The sequence below is a fragment of the Wyeomyia smithii genome, chromosome 3, assembly GCF_029784165.1.
Source record: "Wyeomyia smithii strain HCP4-BCI-WySm-NY-G18 chromosome 3, ASM2978416v1, whole genome shotgun sequence".
NCBI lineage: Eukaryota > Metazoa > Arthropoda > Insecta > Diptera > Culicidae > Wyeomyia > Wyeomyia smithii.
The window spans coordinates 28,174,512-28,195,256 of NC_073696.1; the positions used below are offsets into that span (position 1 = coordinate 28,174,512).

The 20,745-nt window shown below is 38.5% G+C and overlaps 1 protein-coding gene across 1 annotated transcript in view; it reads left to right on the top strand.

The window, feature by feature from the left end:
• LOC129730066 (trichohyalin) overlaps positions 1 to 20,745 on the top strand; it is a 106,460-nt gene that overhangs the window by 18,104 nt on the left and 67,611 nt on the right. The window contains exons 2-3 of the mRNA XM_055689086.1: positions 11,409 to 11,601; positions 13,200 to 13,526. Of these exons, the coding sequence (XP_055545061.1) occupies positions 11,409 to 11,601; positions 13,200 to 13,526 (520 nt within the window). The remainder of the gene's footprint in view (positions 1 to 11,408; positions 11,602 to 13,199; positions 13,527 to 20,745) is intronic.

Here is a 20,745-nt window from a genome sequence, read left to right on the forward strand (position 1 = left end):
ACACATTTCGATTAAATACACACATTGCCTTGTGAGAGTTATCTTTGTGACAGAGAGAGGGTTTGCTCACCCACAAAGAATATCAGTGCTAATATATCTATGTCCTGCGTGATTGGGATTTTCACTTGGTGTTCTCTCACTGAGCACGTTTGACGAAAGAGTTCTATTAAGCTGAGATTGCTTTACGAACTAATTCGAAGCTTTTTGTTTTTTGGTTTAAAATTAGTTTATTTGACACGGCACGATACATTTTCTGTTTTACTGAGCCAAGTACAATTCGTATTAATTCTACGTTAGCAGGGAAAAGAGGGAGGCCTTTTTTTATTCTCGCGGCCGACTACGAGCTAGTGGGGATTTAAGGTGAGAGGAGGGAAATACAATTCTTGCTTAAAACTAATTTAGATATACGATCTATTTGTGTTTCGACTGGTGTTCTTTTTTGTTTTTTAAACATAGATTTAGGCTCTTCGTGTTCGTGTCTCCAGCGTCGTATACTGACAAATTGACAAAAGAACATTAAATTTTAATGTCAGTCTTTTTCAAATAACAGTACAGTTGTGTCATGTACTGGAGATCACCGCTTCCCAGAATGTCTCTAACGGGTACGTTCGGTTGTTTTCCTCGGGCCCGGAGGGAATCTATAAGCTCGGACCTAACATCACAGAATTCGGTACACGACCAAACAACATACTCGATGTCATGGTAGCCATCGCCACAAACGCAGTGATTACTGTCTACAAGCCCTATACGAAAGAGATGCGTGTTTAACGTGTAGTGATTGGACATAAGTCTGGACATCACGCGAATGAAGTCCCGACCTACATCTAACCCCTTGAACCATGCTTTCGTCGATACCTTAGGAAAAATGGAATGTAGCCACCGTCCCAGTTCATCTGAGTTCCATGATGATTGCCAACTGTTGAGTGTTCTCTGACGCAAAATGCTATAAAATTCATCATAAGCAATTGGTCTTTCATAAATATCGCCATCAATAGCACCCACCATAGCTAAAGAGTCAGCCTTTTCATTACCCGGAATCGAGCAATGAGAAGGGACCCACGCTAAGGCAACCCGGTAATTTTTATCTGTTAAAGCACTTAAAAACCACCGTATTTTCCCCAGGAAATACGGGGTGTGCTTCACAGGCTTCATCGATTGCAGAGCCTCAAGGGCACTGAGACTATCTGTGAAGATGAAGTAGTGGTCTATGGGTAGGGTTTCGATGATTCCAAGAGGCTCCCCACCAGGTTCCGGTAATCGTACGAAGAAAATTAATCCTCTGTTGGAATTTTCGTGTCAGATACCTAATATGACAAGCCCAGGTGCATTTAGAGTCGAACCAGACCCCGAGATATTTAGCGACTAAAACCTGAGAGATCGTTTTACCCGTTAGTACGAGATGCAGCTGAGCTGGATTATGCTTCCTAGAAAAAACGACCAACTCAGTTTTCTCCGGAGAGAATTCGATACCCAGCTTAAGAGCCCATTCGGACAAATTGTCTAAGGTATCTTGCAATGGTCCTTGCAGATCGCTAGCCTCGCTACCAGTAATGGATACAACGCTATCGTCTGTAAGTTGCCTTAGCGTGCATGAATTTGCAAGACATTCATCGATGTCATTGACGTAAAAATTATATAAGAGAGGACTTAAACATGAGCCCTGGGGAAGGCCCATGTAACTAATTTGGGAAGTTGTCGAATCGCCATGTGAGAAATACATATGCTTTTCTGACAACAAATTGAGCAAAAAGTTATTCAAATTTGGTGAAAGTCTCTGCGAATGAAGTTTCGCGCTTAAAACTTCTACAGAGACAGAGTCAAAAGCCCCCTTAATATCCAAGAACGCAGAAGCCATTTGCTCTTTTCGAGCAAATGCGAGTTAAATTTCAGTAGAAGGCAACGCTAGGCAATCGTTCGTCCCTTTGCCCCGGTGAAAGCCAAGTTGAGTATCTGAAAGTAAACCGTTTGTTTCGACCCATTTGTCTAACCGTAAGAGGATCATTTTCTCCATTAATTTCCGGAGGCAAGAGAGCATCGCAATCGGCCTATATGAATTGTGATCAGAGGCAGGTTTCCCGGGTTTCCGAATAGCAATGACTTTTACCTCCCTCCAGTCATGCGGAACAATATTTAGCTCAAGAAACTTGTTGAACAAATTCAACAAGCGTCTTTTTGCATTGTCGGGTAGATTCTTCAACAGTTTGAATTTTATTCTATCTAACCCTGGAGCCTTATTGTTGCACGACAGGAGAGCCATTGAAAATTCCAACATCGAAAATGGAGGCTCTTCCGTAGTTACTATAAACGCGTCGCGAAAGGTTTTCTGTTCCGGTACAGAGTCCGGACAGACCTTTTTGGCAAAATCGAGTATCCTGCGATCTGAATACTCCTCACTCTCATTCGAAACGTCACGGTTCCGCATGCGCCTGGCGGTATCCCAAAGAGTGCTCATCGCTATTTCCCTCGACAACGCGTTTACGAACCGCCGCCAGTACCCGCGTTTTTTCGCCTTTACTAAGCTCTTCATCTGCCTGCCCAGTGCCTCGTACTTTCGAAGTAGGTTGGCAGTGCCGTACTCCCGGTAGTCCTTATACGCCGCGGACCTTCGCGCGTACAACTCAGAGCACTCTTTGTCCCACCATTTGTTGGGAGGGCGCTGTCTAATCGTTATCCCGGGTATCGGTTTCGTCTGAGCTTGAGTCGCGGCGTCGATTATCAAGCCAACTAAGAACGCGTATTCTTCCTCCGGAGGAAGTTCCTCGTGAGTCTCGATAGATTCCGCTATGATAGACTCATAACGCTTCCAATCAATATTACATGTAAGGTCGTAGGAAATATTGATTGGGTTCGGGGGAGTTGAACCATTAGCAATTGATATAACGATTGGAAAATGATCACTACCGTGGGGATCGTTGATTACTTTCCACTGGCAATCTAACGCTAGTGATGTCGAGCAGAGGGATAGGTCAAGCACGCTTTCACGTGCTGGAGAATTAGGTACACGTGTCGCTTCCCCAGTATTCAAAACTGTCATATTGAAGTCGTCGATCAAGTTACAAATTAAAGAAGATCGGTTGTCGTCGTACAGCGACCCCCATAGCGAACAGTGAGAGTTAAAATCTCCCAAAATCATAAAAGGTGCGGGAAGCAATTCTGCTATATCAAGGAGTTGCTTCTGTTCAATCCGCGCGGATGGGGGAATATATAACGAAACAAGGCATAGGTCTTTTCCATTCATATTTGTTTGAATGGCAACAACTTCAATATTCGAGATCGAGGGGAGGTCGATTCTGAAAAAAGAATATCACTTTTTGATCCCTAAAAGTACCCCTCCACCGTGTGAGTCTCGATGTCGACGAATAATGTTAAAATCGTGGAAATTGAGTTGATCGTTCGAATTAAGAAAGGTTTCACAGAGCGCGAATGCGTCACAATTGTATGTATTCATCAAATGAGAAAATAAATCGAATTTGGGGATGATACTTCTGCAATTCCACTGTAATACAGTGATAAAATTCCTAACCTCTTTCGCCGTATTAGTCATCGAAAGATATAATAGCTGAAATGAGGGGCCAAGTTGCTGCTAGTTGCTTCAAAAAGGTTTTCACTGTAGGAAGAAGGGCAAGAAGAATATTTTGTAGGGGATCTGGTATGTTGAATGTTTTAAATATCCAGTCCACAATATCAGAAAATTTTATGAACCCTGTTTCTTTTTTATCTTCTGATCGAGAAATGGGTGCACGAGGGGTTTTTGGTGCCCCAGGAAGCGGTGGGTACTCCTGGTTTGATTTGAAATTAAAACCGGGAGGTACTTGCTTCGGTTTTTCTTCACCGCTTCCTTTTTGCGTAGGCTTATTGGTCATTCCGCTAGGGGTTATCTTACGACCTTTGCGAGAAAGATTAGGAGAGTTGAGCATTCTCCTCTTCCTAGATCCCTCTGGCAAGGCATAGGAACACCCTTCGACGGGATCGTCAGATGTACCCTCATCAGTTGGCAAAAAGGAAAAGATGTTTCCTGTCGAGGGTGGCTCAGCCCTCTTAAGCATTTCTGCAAAAGAGCGCTTCGAACGTTCCTTAAGGGAACGCTTAATTTTTTCCTCGCGCTGTTTGTACGCGGGACATGCCGGAAGGTCATGCCGAGTTCCCTCGCAATAAAGACACTTTACAGTATCCCCACTGCAAGCGTTCTCAGCATGATTGCCTCCGCACTTGCTACAGCGTGCCTTGTTGCAGCAGTAGGTGGCTGTGTGACCTAACTGCTTACAGTTTTGGCAATGCATGACCCGCGGTACGAACAGGCGTACAGGTAGACAAACCCTGTCCAAGCGGACGTAGTTCGGCAGCGCGGATCCGGCGAATGTTACTCGGAAGGAATCCGAAGGGAGGAATTTCTTCTTCCCTTCTTCGATGGATACTGAATGCAATTGCTTGCAATCCAGTATCTTTACACTTTGCATCAAGGGGTTTTTAAAACAGCCAACTCCATGACGCAAAATGTCATCGACAGTGAGATTCCCCTCGGTAACCACACCGTCGATTTCTACATCCTTGGCAGGGATGTACACGCGATATTCTCTCGTGAAGAGCTCGTAGCCAGCAATTTCGTTTGCTTGCTTCAAGCTACTCACGACAACTCGCAGTTTGTTCGGCCTCACCTTCGTAATCTCGGTTACGGCCGAAAAATGTTTTGCCAGGTCTTTGGCAATTTGAATAATATTCAATGGCTTCTTTATGGGCCGGAAAAAAACAACGTAGGGACCGCCAGCGGCATCTGGGTAAGCTTTTTCCCTTACTTCCGGTACTCTTGGTACAAGACTTGGCAAAGTGGAGGGCACAGGGGAAGGTAGGGGTGAGCTGATGGGAGAAATTTCAATTTCTTCCTCGTTTGTTTCCACATCCAGGAAAAGTTGCACCTGCATGTCGTCCATTTTGCGGGAACGTTACGCTCTACCGCACACAAACGATAAAAATTCGAATATGGGGGGGGGGGGGTTTAAGTAGTTGATATTAAATTTTAAAAACAATTTTTCAATCTACAATGGATCAAATAAATAAAAAGACAGTAATACTAATACTAATAACAATAATAATAATAATAATAATAATAATAATAATAATAATAATTGTTGTAATAATAATAATAATAACAATAATAATAATATCAATAATAATATTAATAATAATATTATAACATAGTATTAATATTGATAATAATAGTAAAAATTCTAAAGGTAATACTTCACTGAACGTCTAAGTCACGACCTCACGGCTGATAGTTGGATTAATCGAATGTCTCCGCAGAACAAACCCTGACGATCCAGCTTCGTGTTGTGACACAGTGGCCGTATCTTACACGCGACCTTGTAGATGCCACTTGTAGTTGACTTCCACTCGCTCGATCGTATGGTGGTCCGTGCTGCTAGCGGGGTAACAGCGGTGCGGGAGAATTATTCTTGCTGATATATCAGCTGCGTATCGAATCACTAGCGGGGTAGCCTGCCCCTACCAGTGTGCAGATGTTTCTGCCGATATACAACAGGCTATTGTTATCGCGCAACACAAGAACTAATCGACAAAAAAACACCCGTACGATAACTCGTGTATTGTTATTTTGCGAACTCAAACGGAGATGAACAATTTGCGTCTAATCGAGACGAAAGCAAAACAACGAATGTCGAAGCTTTTTGTCTTACAACTATATTTTATGTTTTTGTAAAGGTGTTTTACACCATGCCGGAGATATCGGAGTTTGCGTATTAGAGTCCCGTTTGGTTGAGGTATAATTTTTTCAAGCTTAATTCACAATCTCAGTAACTACACTGCTCGCTTTACAAAAAACATTGAGTTCAATTTTGATGTAGAAACACGTCTTACGGCAACACAGATCTTCTGTTTTTCGAGCCACATTTTCTGAGAAAAAAAATAAATGCTGGAAAACAAAGCTACTAAATATCGACAATGTACAGATTATTTTATTCAGTAATTTATATTGTGAGTGCCAAATGTGAATTTATATCGGAGAAATCCAAATTTGTTCTGAAAATAAGCCAGGAAAATTTGGACTGCCCTGACCATGTGGAGGAAATAAGATTGTGGAAAAAAGGTTCCGGATTGATATTTGAGATAAGACCCTAGAGGGCAAATTTAGTTTTAAGTGAAAGTAAGTATTCTTGCTTTCATTGGTTTTGTTCTCGCATGTATTGGTAGTTTTTGCGTCGTTTGCATATAGTTTTTACGTCAACAAGCAGGGGTACTGTGTATGAAATGCCCAGCCACTGAGTAGTGGTCGCTAGAAAGAACTTAGAATTTTTATATCAATATTTTTGATGATCCGAGATTTCTTACACTCTTAACATCCTTTTCGATTTTTAGCAGCACTTTGAATGTTGTAGATAGTTTTTCCTTTTTACCATTAGCCTTATTATTATTTACTTATCGATATTGCTTTAAGAGAACGAGTAATTGCGCTATAACCATAAGCTAAAAAGCTTGGACTGGAGTTAGTACTCAATTTCCAACCTTAACAGTTGAAGCGAGTAAAGGCGCTATATCCTTGCTTTCGAAACTCGAACAAAAGGAGGAAATACCTATGTTCTATCCCAGGAAATTGGTAAACAAAGGAGTGTACTTTCTTAGCTTTGTTATAATACTTCTTACATACGAATCGGTTGGTACGGATTATCCCCGTTCTTAGATCATATTGTATTATATCGTGCTGTACAGTAGGCCTGGCCGTTGACAAGAAAAATTAATGGAAATCATTTTTTTTTTAAAAAGGTGGATATCATTTTCCAGGATCCTTACAAGTACTGACTGTGTTAGTGTAGACTAGACTAGACTAGAAATACGTCTTATGGCAACACAGGGGTTGAAATTGAAAAACCGAAAACATCGAGAGCGTCACAAAAATGTCCACTATCAAATACTTAAACTCAGTCAGTTTTCAACAGGTTTCCTTTATTCTTGAGGCAGTCAACTGGAATACTAGTTGTACGCATGCTTGTCATTCTCCTCAGTATGTGAAAGGAGAGGAGAAAAACTTCACCGCGCACTTCCCTTCCAGTATGTGCCTGCGTGCAGCAAATGCTTTCACCACACTGCTTCTTTCTCCACTCCAAAGTGTCTCAACCAGCTTACAGAGAGACAAACACACTTCCAGCTCACCCCACATCTGATAGAAACAAGAGGGCTGAATCACTCTACAGAGAAAACGCAGAAGTGCACAACAGTTTCCACTGGCGAGTAGTCCGGAAGGTGAAAAAAAAACCTACCGGGCAAAAATGTAGTCCTCGTGTAGCTACGACCGAATTTCACCAGAGTGAATTCGACCGGCACGAGCAACGCAGTCTATCTTTTTTCTCCCAATCTCTTTTCCTCTTCTGCCATGCTCAAGAAACCAACTGTGTAAAGCACCGCAGATAGCTCTGCAGTGTAATTATTGTGCGTGATGTGGAATATTGTGATTTTATGACGCCACTTGTACTACCTGAGCCTCGTTACATGCATATTTTGCTCGAGTGCACAATGACACACCCACCTGAAATTTAACTCTCAGAAGTCATGTGTAAAATTTAGCATGCAGTAATTTAGTTTCTATTGTCTATCCTACCTCTGTTGCAAGATCGACCCGTAGTAAAAAGAGCTGCGCAAAAAGCGGTGGTTTCAAATAAATGAATCCGGGACGCTAAAAAGTGCCATTGGTGTTATCACAATAACTGCTTCCGGCAAGTTTGTTAAATTCTGTTTATTGCGAATTACCACTTTCAAATGAAGCGGGAGTAATTATCGTTTTTTTTTTTGCTATATTTCACAGCATTTCTGTTAGCTTAACTATCAGCCGATTTTCCCGGCAACGACACAATTGCGTGAAACTATTGGTTTGCGGTCATCAGAACAGAATAACTTTACGCTATCATGGTCGGTTGATGAACGTTCTTAACAGATCTTTTTCTCTTCTGTTCAGGTGTATATTAATTCTTACGTACTACGAAAAATGAAATACCTAATCAGGCACAAATAGAAAGAGACAGTTGGAGGTGCCCGGTAACGATTGCTTATGTATTTGGAAATATATTGAGGATGGCTACCGTCGTCGTATGCTAATTTGATTCGAACGGGCACAAAGTGTGCATGGGAATGTGCATCGTTGTCAATTACACCATAGGCAATTGAACTTGGGTGTTCTTGCCTACGTTGCAAGACCTTGATGATGGCATGTTTGAATATTATTACGAACATCTGTCACTCGTTACATTGAGGATTAAAGATGCAATACACGGGATATTCCTATTTCAAGATATAAGGCTTTGAAAACATATTTAATAATTTTTAAACGCCACCACAATGAGGTTTTATTTTATTTTTATTTAACTTCCCATTAATTATGTTTACGTACATTTTAAAATGTAGTAGCTACATGCCTCTACCGTTGGCATTTTGGGTTTTACTTGAAAATATAGAATATATAAAAAACTAACGGCTGGTACCACGAGGAGGTAGGGATAGGAGTTGCTGGGTAGGATGGTACGGACTACAATGGACTATACGTAATGCCTGCAAGTACACGAAGTGGCGATTTACCAGCTAAATTTCGGAATTTATTTATTTTGGAATGACTTGGAAAGTTGGAAATTCGTACAGGAATCGTTACTGAAATTTATCGTTTCACTTCATAAAATTTATTAACCCAAATCGAGTGTATTCCCAAACCAAAAGCAAAAAACCCTTTGACATAAGACTGGCTGTCGTAAATAACGACCACATTCCACATGGACAACTTATGGAGGGTAGGGGGTACGCAAATGTCAACGTCCACGTTTGTCCACGGAAGGGGGGACGGGGTAATGATGATGTCCACGTGGACACGTTTTTTTGTAAAAAAATCAAGGGCTGCCAAAAACATTGGCTAATTAAAAAATTATGCAGATATTCTGGTTTTTAGAGTTGTCAGTTATACTTTTTCGAACTAAATTTCTATTTTTAACAACGACTTTTTCCCGTTAACACGCAAGTTCATTAAGCAGACAGTATGTGAAGTAGAGAGAACGAAAAATAAGCGAACTGGAGATATGATATAGATTTGGAAAAATATACCGCATCCCGACGTCCTTTTTGTTTTTTATTTGATTTCTTCGAACGGTTTACAACTTTACTGGAAATAATTTTTGTTTTGGCCATCTCATGGTTTCATGAATTTTTGATTTATATTTTAACTATTTTCTGTTTGGCTTCCAATTTTGCTAGAAGTCATTTTAGAGTAGATTTTGGAGTCTACTGAGTTATTTTTCGCGCGTTTAGAAGTGTTATCAAACCTTCAAGACATAAATTGTGATTATATTTCTGTTAGTTTCTTCCATATAGTATAGACTATAGTTGTTTTGTTGGCTTTCTCCAGTGGTTTGAAGAGAAGTTATCGAATTTTTTGCATCAACCAATATGGGATCAACATTTCAGCTCTTTTTTTAAAAAAGATCTCTAGCAACATTGGAAATTTTTTTTTGTTTTTAGTCTCTTTCAACTTCTACAGCAAAATTTATAATGTATTTCTTCTGATGCGTTTATCAGCACTTTTAGGCTGAATTTTGACTAAATTCATTTTGTTCATGGCTGTTCTGGTCAAGGGTATTTAAAGCTGAATCTGAAATTATTTTCGTTATTCTTTTGCTGTTTTTTTTTGTTATATCTAATCCCTAAATAAACCACAAAAAAAGGTTTTTCAATTTTTTTTTGTAAAAAAAATGTCCACGGGGACAAAGAGAGGTGTTCATCAATGTCCACGGTTGTCCACGCGGAGGGACGGGGGAGGGTCTAAAATGACGACTTGTCTGTCCACGTGGAATGTGGATGGCCTTGTACGTTCACCTCACGGTCGTTACTTTTAAACAACCTCTTCAACTAATTTTAATATTTTGTATTAAATGTTCAGATAATTTCTAAAAGGCATTCTATCATTTATCATTATTCAGATATAACGATTCAAAAAAAGGTTCAAAGACTTTAGCCCGTTTTATATATTAGACAATACAAACTTTTGAAAAATGTAATAAGCTAAGTTGCTTTGTTTAGTAAGAGTTACGTGAAGTTTTTTTCTAAATTCTAAGAGGGTGCTGCCAACATCTGGTCGAGGTGGCATAAAATCCATCATCTCTAGGATTCGTATTAGCAATTTATAATGTATTTATTATAATCATTACAACGTTTTTGACACTTTTTACTCTTTCTGAACATTGATTTTCAGTCTTTGAGTATTATTTTTCGTTTTCTGATTCGGCTTTTCATTTGGCTTCAAATTTCTGATTCTTATTTCTAATTTCTGATTTTTGATTTCTCATTTTCATTTTTGATTGTTGATATCTGATAACTGATATTTTTAATTTAAATTTTCGACCTTCTGAGTTTTATTTTTATTTTCTGATTTTTGTTTTCGGGATCATCTACACTGCCTATAGGCACCAAAATTCACAGGAGCGGTTAATATGCTATTCAAATTGGAAAAAAAGGAAGGTTAAAGCTTTTTAACCAATCCAGTGAATGTTGGTGCTTCTAGCCAATTCGAAAAGTGCGTAAAGTCTTAGGGAACATCCATAAACGACGTAGCATTCTAGGAGGGGAGGTTTGCAGTTTTGAGACGAAATGTGACGTGGGGAGGGTGGGGAGTCAAGCCAAACTGCATAGCAAATATAGACAAAAAAAATTGATTTTTTCTAATCGTCCTTTTTTATTACTGTTTTGTCTGTTTAGGGTGATTTTTATTGCTTGTCTTTTCTTGTTCATCTATGATACAATGTTGGTTTTTGGGGGAAGGGGGGTTGTTATAAAGCTACGTCATTATCTAGAGGGGGTTTGACTCTGTGACGAAATGCTACGATTGGGGAGGAGGGGGTCAAATAAACCTTATAAAAAGCTAAAAAGCTACGTTATTTATGCATGCTCCCTTATAAAACTTGAGTCCAATTTTCTCTTAAGCAAACGTAGAAGCCGCGAACCCAGCGAGCAATTACTCTGCAGCCTTTTGACGCACTTCCGAGCTGGATAGTGGTAGTGGCACCAACATTCACAAAAACAATTAAAAGCTATAATTTTTCATTTGTTTTTTTCAGTTTGAACTTCGGGAATTTTTGTTTTTGCTTTTGTCGATCAGTGTTCTTCAAATTACTTCAAACTTTTTGATTTTACTCTTTAATGCCTTGGTTTAGAACTGTTTTAGGTTAAAAATAATAGGAAACAATTTTAAATTTCCGTAACAACTAGTTTTTCAAATTTCAAACACTCCTCCCATAATGTGCAAAAGCATTATAATGAACACTACAGAACCCGCTAGTGTTTCTAAAATGTGACTCTCCACCGTAAAACCAAAACAATCAACTTGCTCCTACACTTTTACGTCAACACTGCCTTCGCGCGACAAGCGTCAAAAGCACCTGTTACAGAAAGTCCAAACTCGTTGTCAAGTGTGTCAAACAACATAATGAATGCCGGCAGCTTTTGGGGTACGTTCGATTTACTGCTGGGACGAGAAGCACGGAAACATAACGGCCAGGATGCTCTCAAGGTTGGCCACTGGGTGTCGGCATACGCTGGCATGCGGAAGCTTGGAAACAGGTGAGTTAATTTCGTTCGGACTCTGTTTGTCGGTTGTTTCCGGAATTGTATTCACCAACAACCGATGGAAGTTGAAATTGTGACTGGTAAATATGGCGAACGAGAAAAAAGGAAACGGTTCACGTCCAAAGGCATTGCATTGAGAAGCTTTCCAAACCTTGATTATAAACATTTTTTTTTTCCGTGAGCTTATACAACATGTACGAAATCGAAGGCTTTCTCAACATTCACATGTTGTAAAGTATCATTGAAATTGCATGTTTACGCTTTGCACTCCCTGCAGGGTTATTAAATTGAGTGGCACATCTGTGCCACCACCCAGCGGGTGGGTGGAAAATAACTTTCCGCTCAACTATCGCATGGAATTTTGGACTGCGAAAAAGTCATTATCATCAAAACATGTGCAATTTGAGGAGTAAAAGTTTACGATCTAATTTCCTTTTTTTGTGGCACTGTTGTTGTTTCTACCGTCAGTGTAGAAGTACAATGAACCTTGGCTAGTACGCATAAGCAGAACATTCCAGCCGTGGGGTTCTTCCTGGGAACTGTTGCAAGCCGTCTGCCGCGTGCTATAAAATACTGTGTCATATGTGGTTGCACCGTTGTAACTGTAGGTACAGGATTGCTATCTTGTCTCGTCACTTGCGACGTCTTGGACTCACGCGAGTCATATAAATCAGCGCCGGTTAATGTCCTGTGCCCTAAACTTGATAGGCTGGGAAAATTTAAGAAAAATCGCAGAAAAAAATTGATTTTGTTCAACGAATTTGATTGTTTGTTTATAATATTTCCTGACGAAAATTTAATTTAATTCAAAGTAACTTAATTTCTGAACAATTTTTTTAAATTCTCCCTCCCTACGTTAGCGGTGTGCTGTGTGCGGTTTGAAACCAAGGACCGTAGCACATGTGAATGCCTAGATAGAAATCGTATGTCTTGCCAGCCTTTTCCGGATGTCCCACCCACCAGGATCAAGTGCAGCAAGTAATGCGTATCCAATATCTGTACTCTTTGTGGCCGTCAGGAAAATAAAAAAAAATAAAGAAATTGTTTATTGCCATACTTACTGTGAATGGCTTTGTCCGCGAGCAGCTTTATAGTAACGTGAGTGTAGAGCCTGAGAGGCGGGAAGTATAGCTGCGATTTGAATTAACAAAAGATTGTTATTCCACTTGTAAAAATTGTCGGAACAATATTTTATCGATAGCGAACTGCTTGACATTGATTGGAAATGTCACGTGTTATTGAAAGAATCGAGCGAGTTTTGCATTTTATTACATGGTTCCAGCATTAGAACAAACTTGCCCCTGATTTTGCAATGTTAAGGGCAACAGTAAATCGACTTTGTATTTTTCAACAATAATTGATTCCCATGAATGTCTTAATCTATCATCAATCAATACACAATCAGAAGCCAGAATCTCACTTTATTATAGTTTATCAGGTTTCCACCAGGTTGTTGGATTATACAATTCCACCTAAAATACATCTTGGGGCAAATGGATTGATTATTAAACCATTACTTGCCGTCGCTTTAGTTCGGATCGAATCTAATTTACCCACGCTTTAACTAATCGTCCGATTGTTGTTGTTTTTAGGACCGACAGTAGTGGAGCCGCGGGCTTCCATTCAACAGGCAGCGATGGATTCACCGCTTTATCACGTTCTGCTGGCGGAAGAGGTGGAGGATTTCCATCGATTTTCCGTCAGCAGTCGCTCGCTACGCTCGGGGGCAATCAGCTGATCGGGTCGGAACAAAACAATGAGATTGTTGGGGAAGAAGCCGGTATCGAAGAGAGTGGCAAGGCTCGTGGTAAAAAGCTTCGGCTACTGAAACAGCAGCAGCAGCAGAAGGCTAAGCAGCAACTGTTTGAGCAGATGGAAGTGCTGCCAGCCGAATACACGGGACCAAAAATTGAGTATACGTTAGTGTTGCAAAGTTGCACCTAGTATTAATGTTTATTATTAGTAGCACGCTGCATTGCTTGCAATAAACCACGAAAAAGGGTAGAAAATAATTTACCTTTGCTATCTGCCATCAGTGAGCACTTCTGTTTGAGGTGAAGTACAAATTGAAACTTTTAATGTGCCTCAGTCACGCAAAGCTTTTCGGTGCACTTGGTTTCTTTTCTGTTGATATAAAACGGCTGACGGGGTGAGAAATGAGCGGGAGAAAAAGCTGAAAATTCCATCGATGGAGCTTTAGCGGCGGCGCTTCAACATTGGACGAAGCTTTTTGTCGAAAGTTTCGTTAAAAAGCCCTTTGCTGACATTTATTGGTAGATAATATGGATACATCTTATGAACTGGAAACGGAACGAAATTCATCTATTTGTTTACTACTCTAATAATGTTCAAAACTAGTTGATGATACTCGGCCCGCTTTTCTGGGCTTCTTGGTTTATGACGACAACCGCCATATACAACCGACTCTATGTATTCTACCAAAAAATGAGGTTTAATAAATCATGTTTTTAGAAAAGTTCAATTTCTATCTATACACCAATAGACATTCGGGAAAAAACTAAAGGGCAAAATATGCTTGAAGGAACGTTTAAAAAATAAATTTTTATGTTTTGGGCAGGAATAGCAATTTATCTTAATTTTCATTTAATTCAAGTTATTACGGAATGTTAATTTTTTCGTGCAAAGCTGTTACATGAAGACACGGCCCATTCCAAATATCTGGTTAGAAATTGCCTTTATTAGGAAGGCATAAGTGCACATAAACGAGCTATCTGGCTCGAGAAATGATTTGTTTTTCAAAATTTTAGAAGATGTTATAATATGAAACTTTGCTGAACAATCAAAATTCATACCATCATTGAGTACAGTGTTATAGAGTACTAACTGACCCGGCCCATTTTTTTTTATTCTAATAAGTTCACACATTCTAAATTGATTGATTTCTTGCGATTTGTTTATAAATTCAAAAAGGGCGTCTGGAGCCGGATTGCATTATCCCAATTATTTGAGGATGGTTTTAGGAAAAACTGGTTGAAATATCTGTTCAAAATGTCTAGGAGACCTCCCCCCTTCCAAAGTACGGAGGAGGGTCAAACCACCATAGGAATTGGTGGTTGATTTCTATAAAAGCCTTCCATTCCAGAAGACGGAGGTGTGTCGAATCACCATGGAAATATTTTTTGCCTTTAAAAGTTTTTACATGCCCGATTTGGTTCCATTTACTTGATTAGTTCTCGGGATGTGAAGAAGTTTGTGTTACATTTGAATGGAATTGCTCCCTAACGGAAGAGGGAGGGGTGTTGTACCACCATTTCCATTCACATTCACATGCCAAAAATGGTTGTATTTGCTTGATTGGTTTTCGAGATGTGGGAAAAGTGTGTTTAATTTGTATGGGACCCCTCCCTTCTGGAAAAGGGAAGGGTGACGAACCACACCTTCTTGTACTTTCTGTGCTTGATTTATTATTTTCTGGTTGTTCAATTGTTTATTTACTTGATTTCTTACCGTTTTTATTTCCTTTTGCCTTTCTCCTAGAATTGCCTTTCTCCTAGAAAGGTATAGCAATCACTGAAAAAACCAAAGGTATAAAAGTGCTTCAAAGGGTCGAGTCTCGTATATCAATCGACTTAGTTCGACGAGCTGAGCATTTTCTGTATGTGTGTGTGTGCGTGTGTGTGTGTGTGTGTGTGTGTGTGTGTGTGTGTGTGTGTGTGTGTGTATGTATGTAACGGTCTCCCAATCTCACTCGATTTTCTCAGATATGGCTGGACCGATTTTCATGGAACTAATTGCAAATGAAAGGTCTAGTTGCCCCATAAGACCCCATTGAATTTTATTGTAATCGGATTTTTAGTTTCGAGGTTATGTATCAAAATGTGAAAATAACAAAACTTCATTATCTCAGAAACTACAAAACCGATTTGAACAAAATTGGTATCAAAAGAACTGGCTTGTTTTTTGAACCATTTGTAAAATAATTTTATAATGATTGGACATGTAGTTCAAAAGTTATGCAAAGAAACATGTTTCAAACACTGTTTAAACTCACTCACTTTTCTCAGAGATGGCTGGACCGATTTTCACAAAATTAGTGTCATATGGAAGGTCTTGTTGCTCCATAAGACCCTATTAAATTTTATTGTTATTGGACTTTAACTTTGTCCGTTATGTATAATAATGTGAAATCAGGCTATGACAAGAAACATGTTTCTAAGACTGTTTGAACTCACCCACTTTTCTCAGAGATGGATGGATCGATTTTCACAAAATAAGTTGCAATAGAAAGATAAAAAATCAAGAAGACATCAATGTATTTCAGAATGAAATCCACACATTTTACATCTGGTGTAAGAAAAGCCTACTTGAGGTAAATGTAAAAAAATGCAATGTAATATCCTTTAGCAGAAAATTAACAACGCCCAAAATTGTAATTGCATTAGGGGATCAGAATGTAAAGAAATGTGATAATGTTAGGGATTTAGGAATAATCTTAGAATTTATACTTAATTTCATCGATCACTATAACACTATCATTCACAAGGCAAACAACAATTTTCAAGATCCGTACACTATCAAAACTTTGTATATTGCCTATGTGAGGTCAATACTGGAATACTGTAGCATTGTGTGGTCTCCTCGTCCTGGCGTACATGAAGAAAGAATAGAATCAGTACAAAAGCAATTTCCACTATATGCTCTTCGTAAACTAGGTTGGACCGCACATCGTCTTCCGTCATATGAAGCACGCTGCATGTTGATTGACATTCAAACATTAAAAGAACGGCGAGAGTACGCGATGGCTTCATTTGTAAACGGTATCGTTTCGCAGAACGTTGACTCAGCAGTACTACTTTCTAAATTGAACTTGTATGCACCCATTCGACAACTTCGACACCGTAGTTTATTTGCTCTTAATCATCATCGTACGGAATACGCAAAAAATGAACCTATAAATAGTATGATGAATTCTTATAATCAACACTGCGAAGCCATTGACTTTACGATGTCCCGGTATAAACTGAAACAGTATTTCAAGTCCTTGAGGCTGAGGACACAAAATAAATTTGTTTTATGTTCATGTAGTTTAAAAATTAATGTAACCAGTCTACATATATGATTGACGAAATAAATAAATAAAAGAAAGGTCTAGTTGCTTGATAAAATCGTATTGAATTTTATTATAATCGGACTGTAACTTTGTCTGTTATGTATCAAAATGTAAAAGTTATGAAACTCCATTATCTCAGAAACTACATAACCGTTTTGAACAAAATAGGTATCAAATGAACGGGCTGTCTTTAAAACCCCTTAATAACGAATTTTATGATGATTGAACATGTAGTTTGAAGGTTATGAAAAGAAACGTGTTCAGAAAACTTTATCAAATTCACACGTTTTGCCAAAGATGGCATCACTAATTTCAACAATCTTGGTTTAAAATTGAAGGTATAGTTGCTTTATTGGTATCCATTTAATTTGATTCTAACACTGGTTGACAAAATCGAAAAAAATTCTGCTCTAAAGCTCATAATAGTTGCCCTAGAAAGAAAAAAATCCCCAGAAAAGCTATAATTTTTCATTTTTTCTTAGTTTGATCTTCGGAGCAACATTTGTGTTGACCAGTGTAATCGGACTTTTATTTAATCCATTATGTGTTAAATTGTTAAAATATTGAATTTTTTTCTTTCAATGGTTACACGACTTGTTCAAAGAAAGCCGGTGTCGCAAATTCGGATTTAAAAATGAAGTAAGAAGTTGATTCCTGGTCTCTGAGCATCATCCCGGGTACTGGAAAACTCACATTGGGTAATGTTTGTCCCTTTTAGACTGGTAGAAACCGGAAGCTACTGACTAGAAATTTAAAATGGCGTCTGAAGATGATTTCTGGCCTCAGGATATAATACCGCTTCTTCAAATCGTATTGGATGATATTTGTCACTTCAGGCTGTTGATCGGAAACTGTCGCCATCTTCGCCATAGAAATAACCAGATTAAGCAGTTCGGCAGTTTTATGATGGATTTTATGATTTTATGATTATCAGGCAACCAGAAGTCATCTGGATTGAAAATTGGGTTTTAGGTCGAGTTCTGGCCACTGGGTATAATCCAGGTTTCAAGAACCCATATAGATTGGTATTTGGCCATTCATTGGATGCCTCTCAGAAACGTTCAGTAATATCAACTGCGTTAAAGAATTTCAATTTCACTGATAAGATCATTCAAATTAATGTATAAGGAACAACATTTAATTATACATTATTTGAAATCTACTGGCTAACGTTGACTTGAAGAATCTGAATATTTATAGGCAGTATCGATTATACCACAATCAAAAACAAAATCGCATCATATAGTTGAAAGAATTTAATGTTATTTTCATGTATATGTGTTAGTTTATATTCATATCGTCGGTTTCGTGCAACACTGGCACAACTCAAAAAACATAGTTTCGAGAAAAACGCGTTTGAAAATTTGCGTCAAAAATTTATTTTTCGATTTTCAAGAAAACTTTGAAGTTTAAGATTACCAATCCTTATTAAACACCTTTGGGTCTATTATGCACATATTACGTGCTCACGTTGTCCAAGTTAAAACCTGATTTTTACTAACTTTATGGAGAAATTTCGTTTTGTGCAGCAAAGGCACTTCTAGTCATAACTCTGGAATTTTTGTGATTTTCGAAATGGGATTTCGTGTGATTATACTAAACTTTGGCATCGTTTGCTATCAGAAACTTAAAAATGCAAAATTTTGAGTTGTGCCAGTGTTGCACGAAGCCGATGATATGTTAAATTTTAAATGTTCAGTAAAGTTGTGCTGTTAGCTACCAAAAATTTGTTGTTTCGAATGAATAACAAATCCAACAGAAATAATCACGGTGTATTTTTTAAGTGTTGGAGTAAATCTATTTTAACAAATTATAAGTTCGAAAGAGAAAGGCTGGGTCTCACCGCTAGGTGGATTAATTTAGGGTTTTTAACATCCTGTCAACCCTCACGCATACATTTTTATTTATGAATCTAAACATGAGAATACAAAAGCAAACATTACACGTAATATTTTATAAGTGGTAAATAATGTCACGCCGATACACGCCGCCGCCGCCGTTGATATGGTCGGCGCACAGCTCTAATTGGAATTAAAGATTTCAACTTTGAGGTCATCCACATTCCACGTGAACATTCCATCCACATTCCAGGGAAGCTGGGGTTTGTGAAATAATCTACGATCCATATATCGTTTTTACGAATTATGTGGGTCCACGGAGGGGGAGAGGCTTGGGTCAAATTCGTCGAAAATTTGTCTACGTGATACACGGATGGCCCCTTTACCATACAAAAAATTGATCCCCACCCCTGGTCAACACTAATGAAATATATCGACGCTGATATCTTAGAAACATGTCTGATAGTGGAAAACCCTAGGATGCACATTTTCAAGATGAACAGAACTTCCCCTCCTTCTAATCTCACAACTGAGATATAGAACAACCAATGTACAATGGTCCAGAAATCGAATTTAGGAGAAAACATGGATCTATAGTTCGATAGAAATATCCTAGAGAAAAACCTCTTTTTCATCAAATCTGTTATACCTCTATGGTGAAACGCTTATCAAAAAATCATCAAAAATTAGGGTTTGTGTGTGGAAACCTGTTTTTTGATCCCACTGTCTGGCAATGATAGAATGGAAAAAATAGACAGTTGCAATTATCTTTCATTTCTGCAACTATCTTAGTATCGGGATCTAGAAGGTGTTAGCTCTACCCACCTTCCAAAGGCCCTTTACAGAATGACTGAGTACTTGCAGTACATTCTGGAGTAATTTTCTATTCGATTAACCCCGCCTCAAAATAATATTAGAATCTTGAAGATTTTATTTTCAGATTTTCAAATTATTTGATTCATATAATTTATATAAAAAAATTGACCCGTATTTGATGTTATGTTATATCTATTTACTCGAGTGGCAAAATAGTTAAATGAATAACAACCGTAAAACGGGGCGAATAGAAACAAAACTTTCGAATTTGAAAAATGCGATTTTAAGTCTTCGATTACATTTAAAAACCATGCAAAAAATACTTCCTTGGATAGTTCAATAGTAAACAAGTCCAGCAACCCATTTTTGGGTTAGCAGCACTACTGTCGGTTTGCTTAAAAAATGCAAAATGGGGGCTTTGTCTGTGGAAGCCATTCTGCTTCACTTAGAACCTTTTCGTGTGATATACTGGGTCGGTAGTTAAGCATTTCAAGTTTTTACGGTGAATTAAAGGATTGCCGTAAGGTATTCATCACCTAGTTACCGTTCATGGAAAACTCGCGGTTCTCAGATTACGGGGCGAATAGAAACAACGCCGTAGCGGCTATTTTTTGTACCAAAACATGTGGATTTGAGAAATGCTATAATGTTTTTTATATAAAATGATGTCTGGAACAAGTTTTGTGCATTTTCAGCCCATCATGGTCAGGACTTACCAACAAAAAAGTCCAAAAACGTATTCGCTCCGCCTGTTGATGTTGAGATTTTACGCAAAAAAACTGTTTCCTTGTCAAGCGGTTACGAAATATAGAATCAACTACTCTGTGATAAATCGGATGTTACCTTTAGACTTCAATCCAGTAGACAACTCCGCTAGTTTCCAAAAACGTGATGAAAGTCGGATTTATCTGCTGCATAATGCTCGACATGGACTGACCCGAGAGATATGAATCAAGGTTTCAGTTCCACCAAGACAAAATGTTCCCGGATGTCGTGTCCTAGATGAAACACCGGAAGATGACAGACCGGTGGAAATCCTTGACCCAACCCCGAGTCCTTCTGTTCCTAATAAGGACTCTAATATAACATATTCATTCATAAGATAACAAACATGAAGTACAAAAAAACCAACAATTCCACTATTTTGATATTTTATATCGTTTTCTTGCTTCTCATATCAATAAATATGATGCAATTGTTCTGTTTTCTTCAAATTAAAACTAGAATTTTCTATCAGAACAAGGAAAACTTATTTTATTGGCGAGTGTTTCTATTCGCCCCATTGCGGGGTGAATAGAAACATGCAGCATTTTTTTCAATAAAACAATGAATTATCTATTTTATCAAAATGGACGTTACACCCTTAATAAAGGGAGGCAGGACCCATGTTTTAAAACTTTTATATTCATTCTA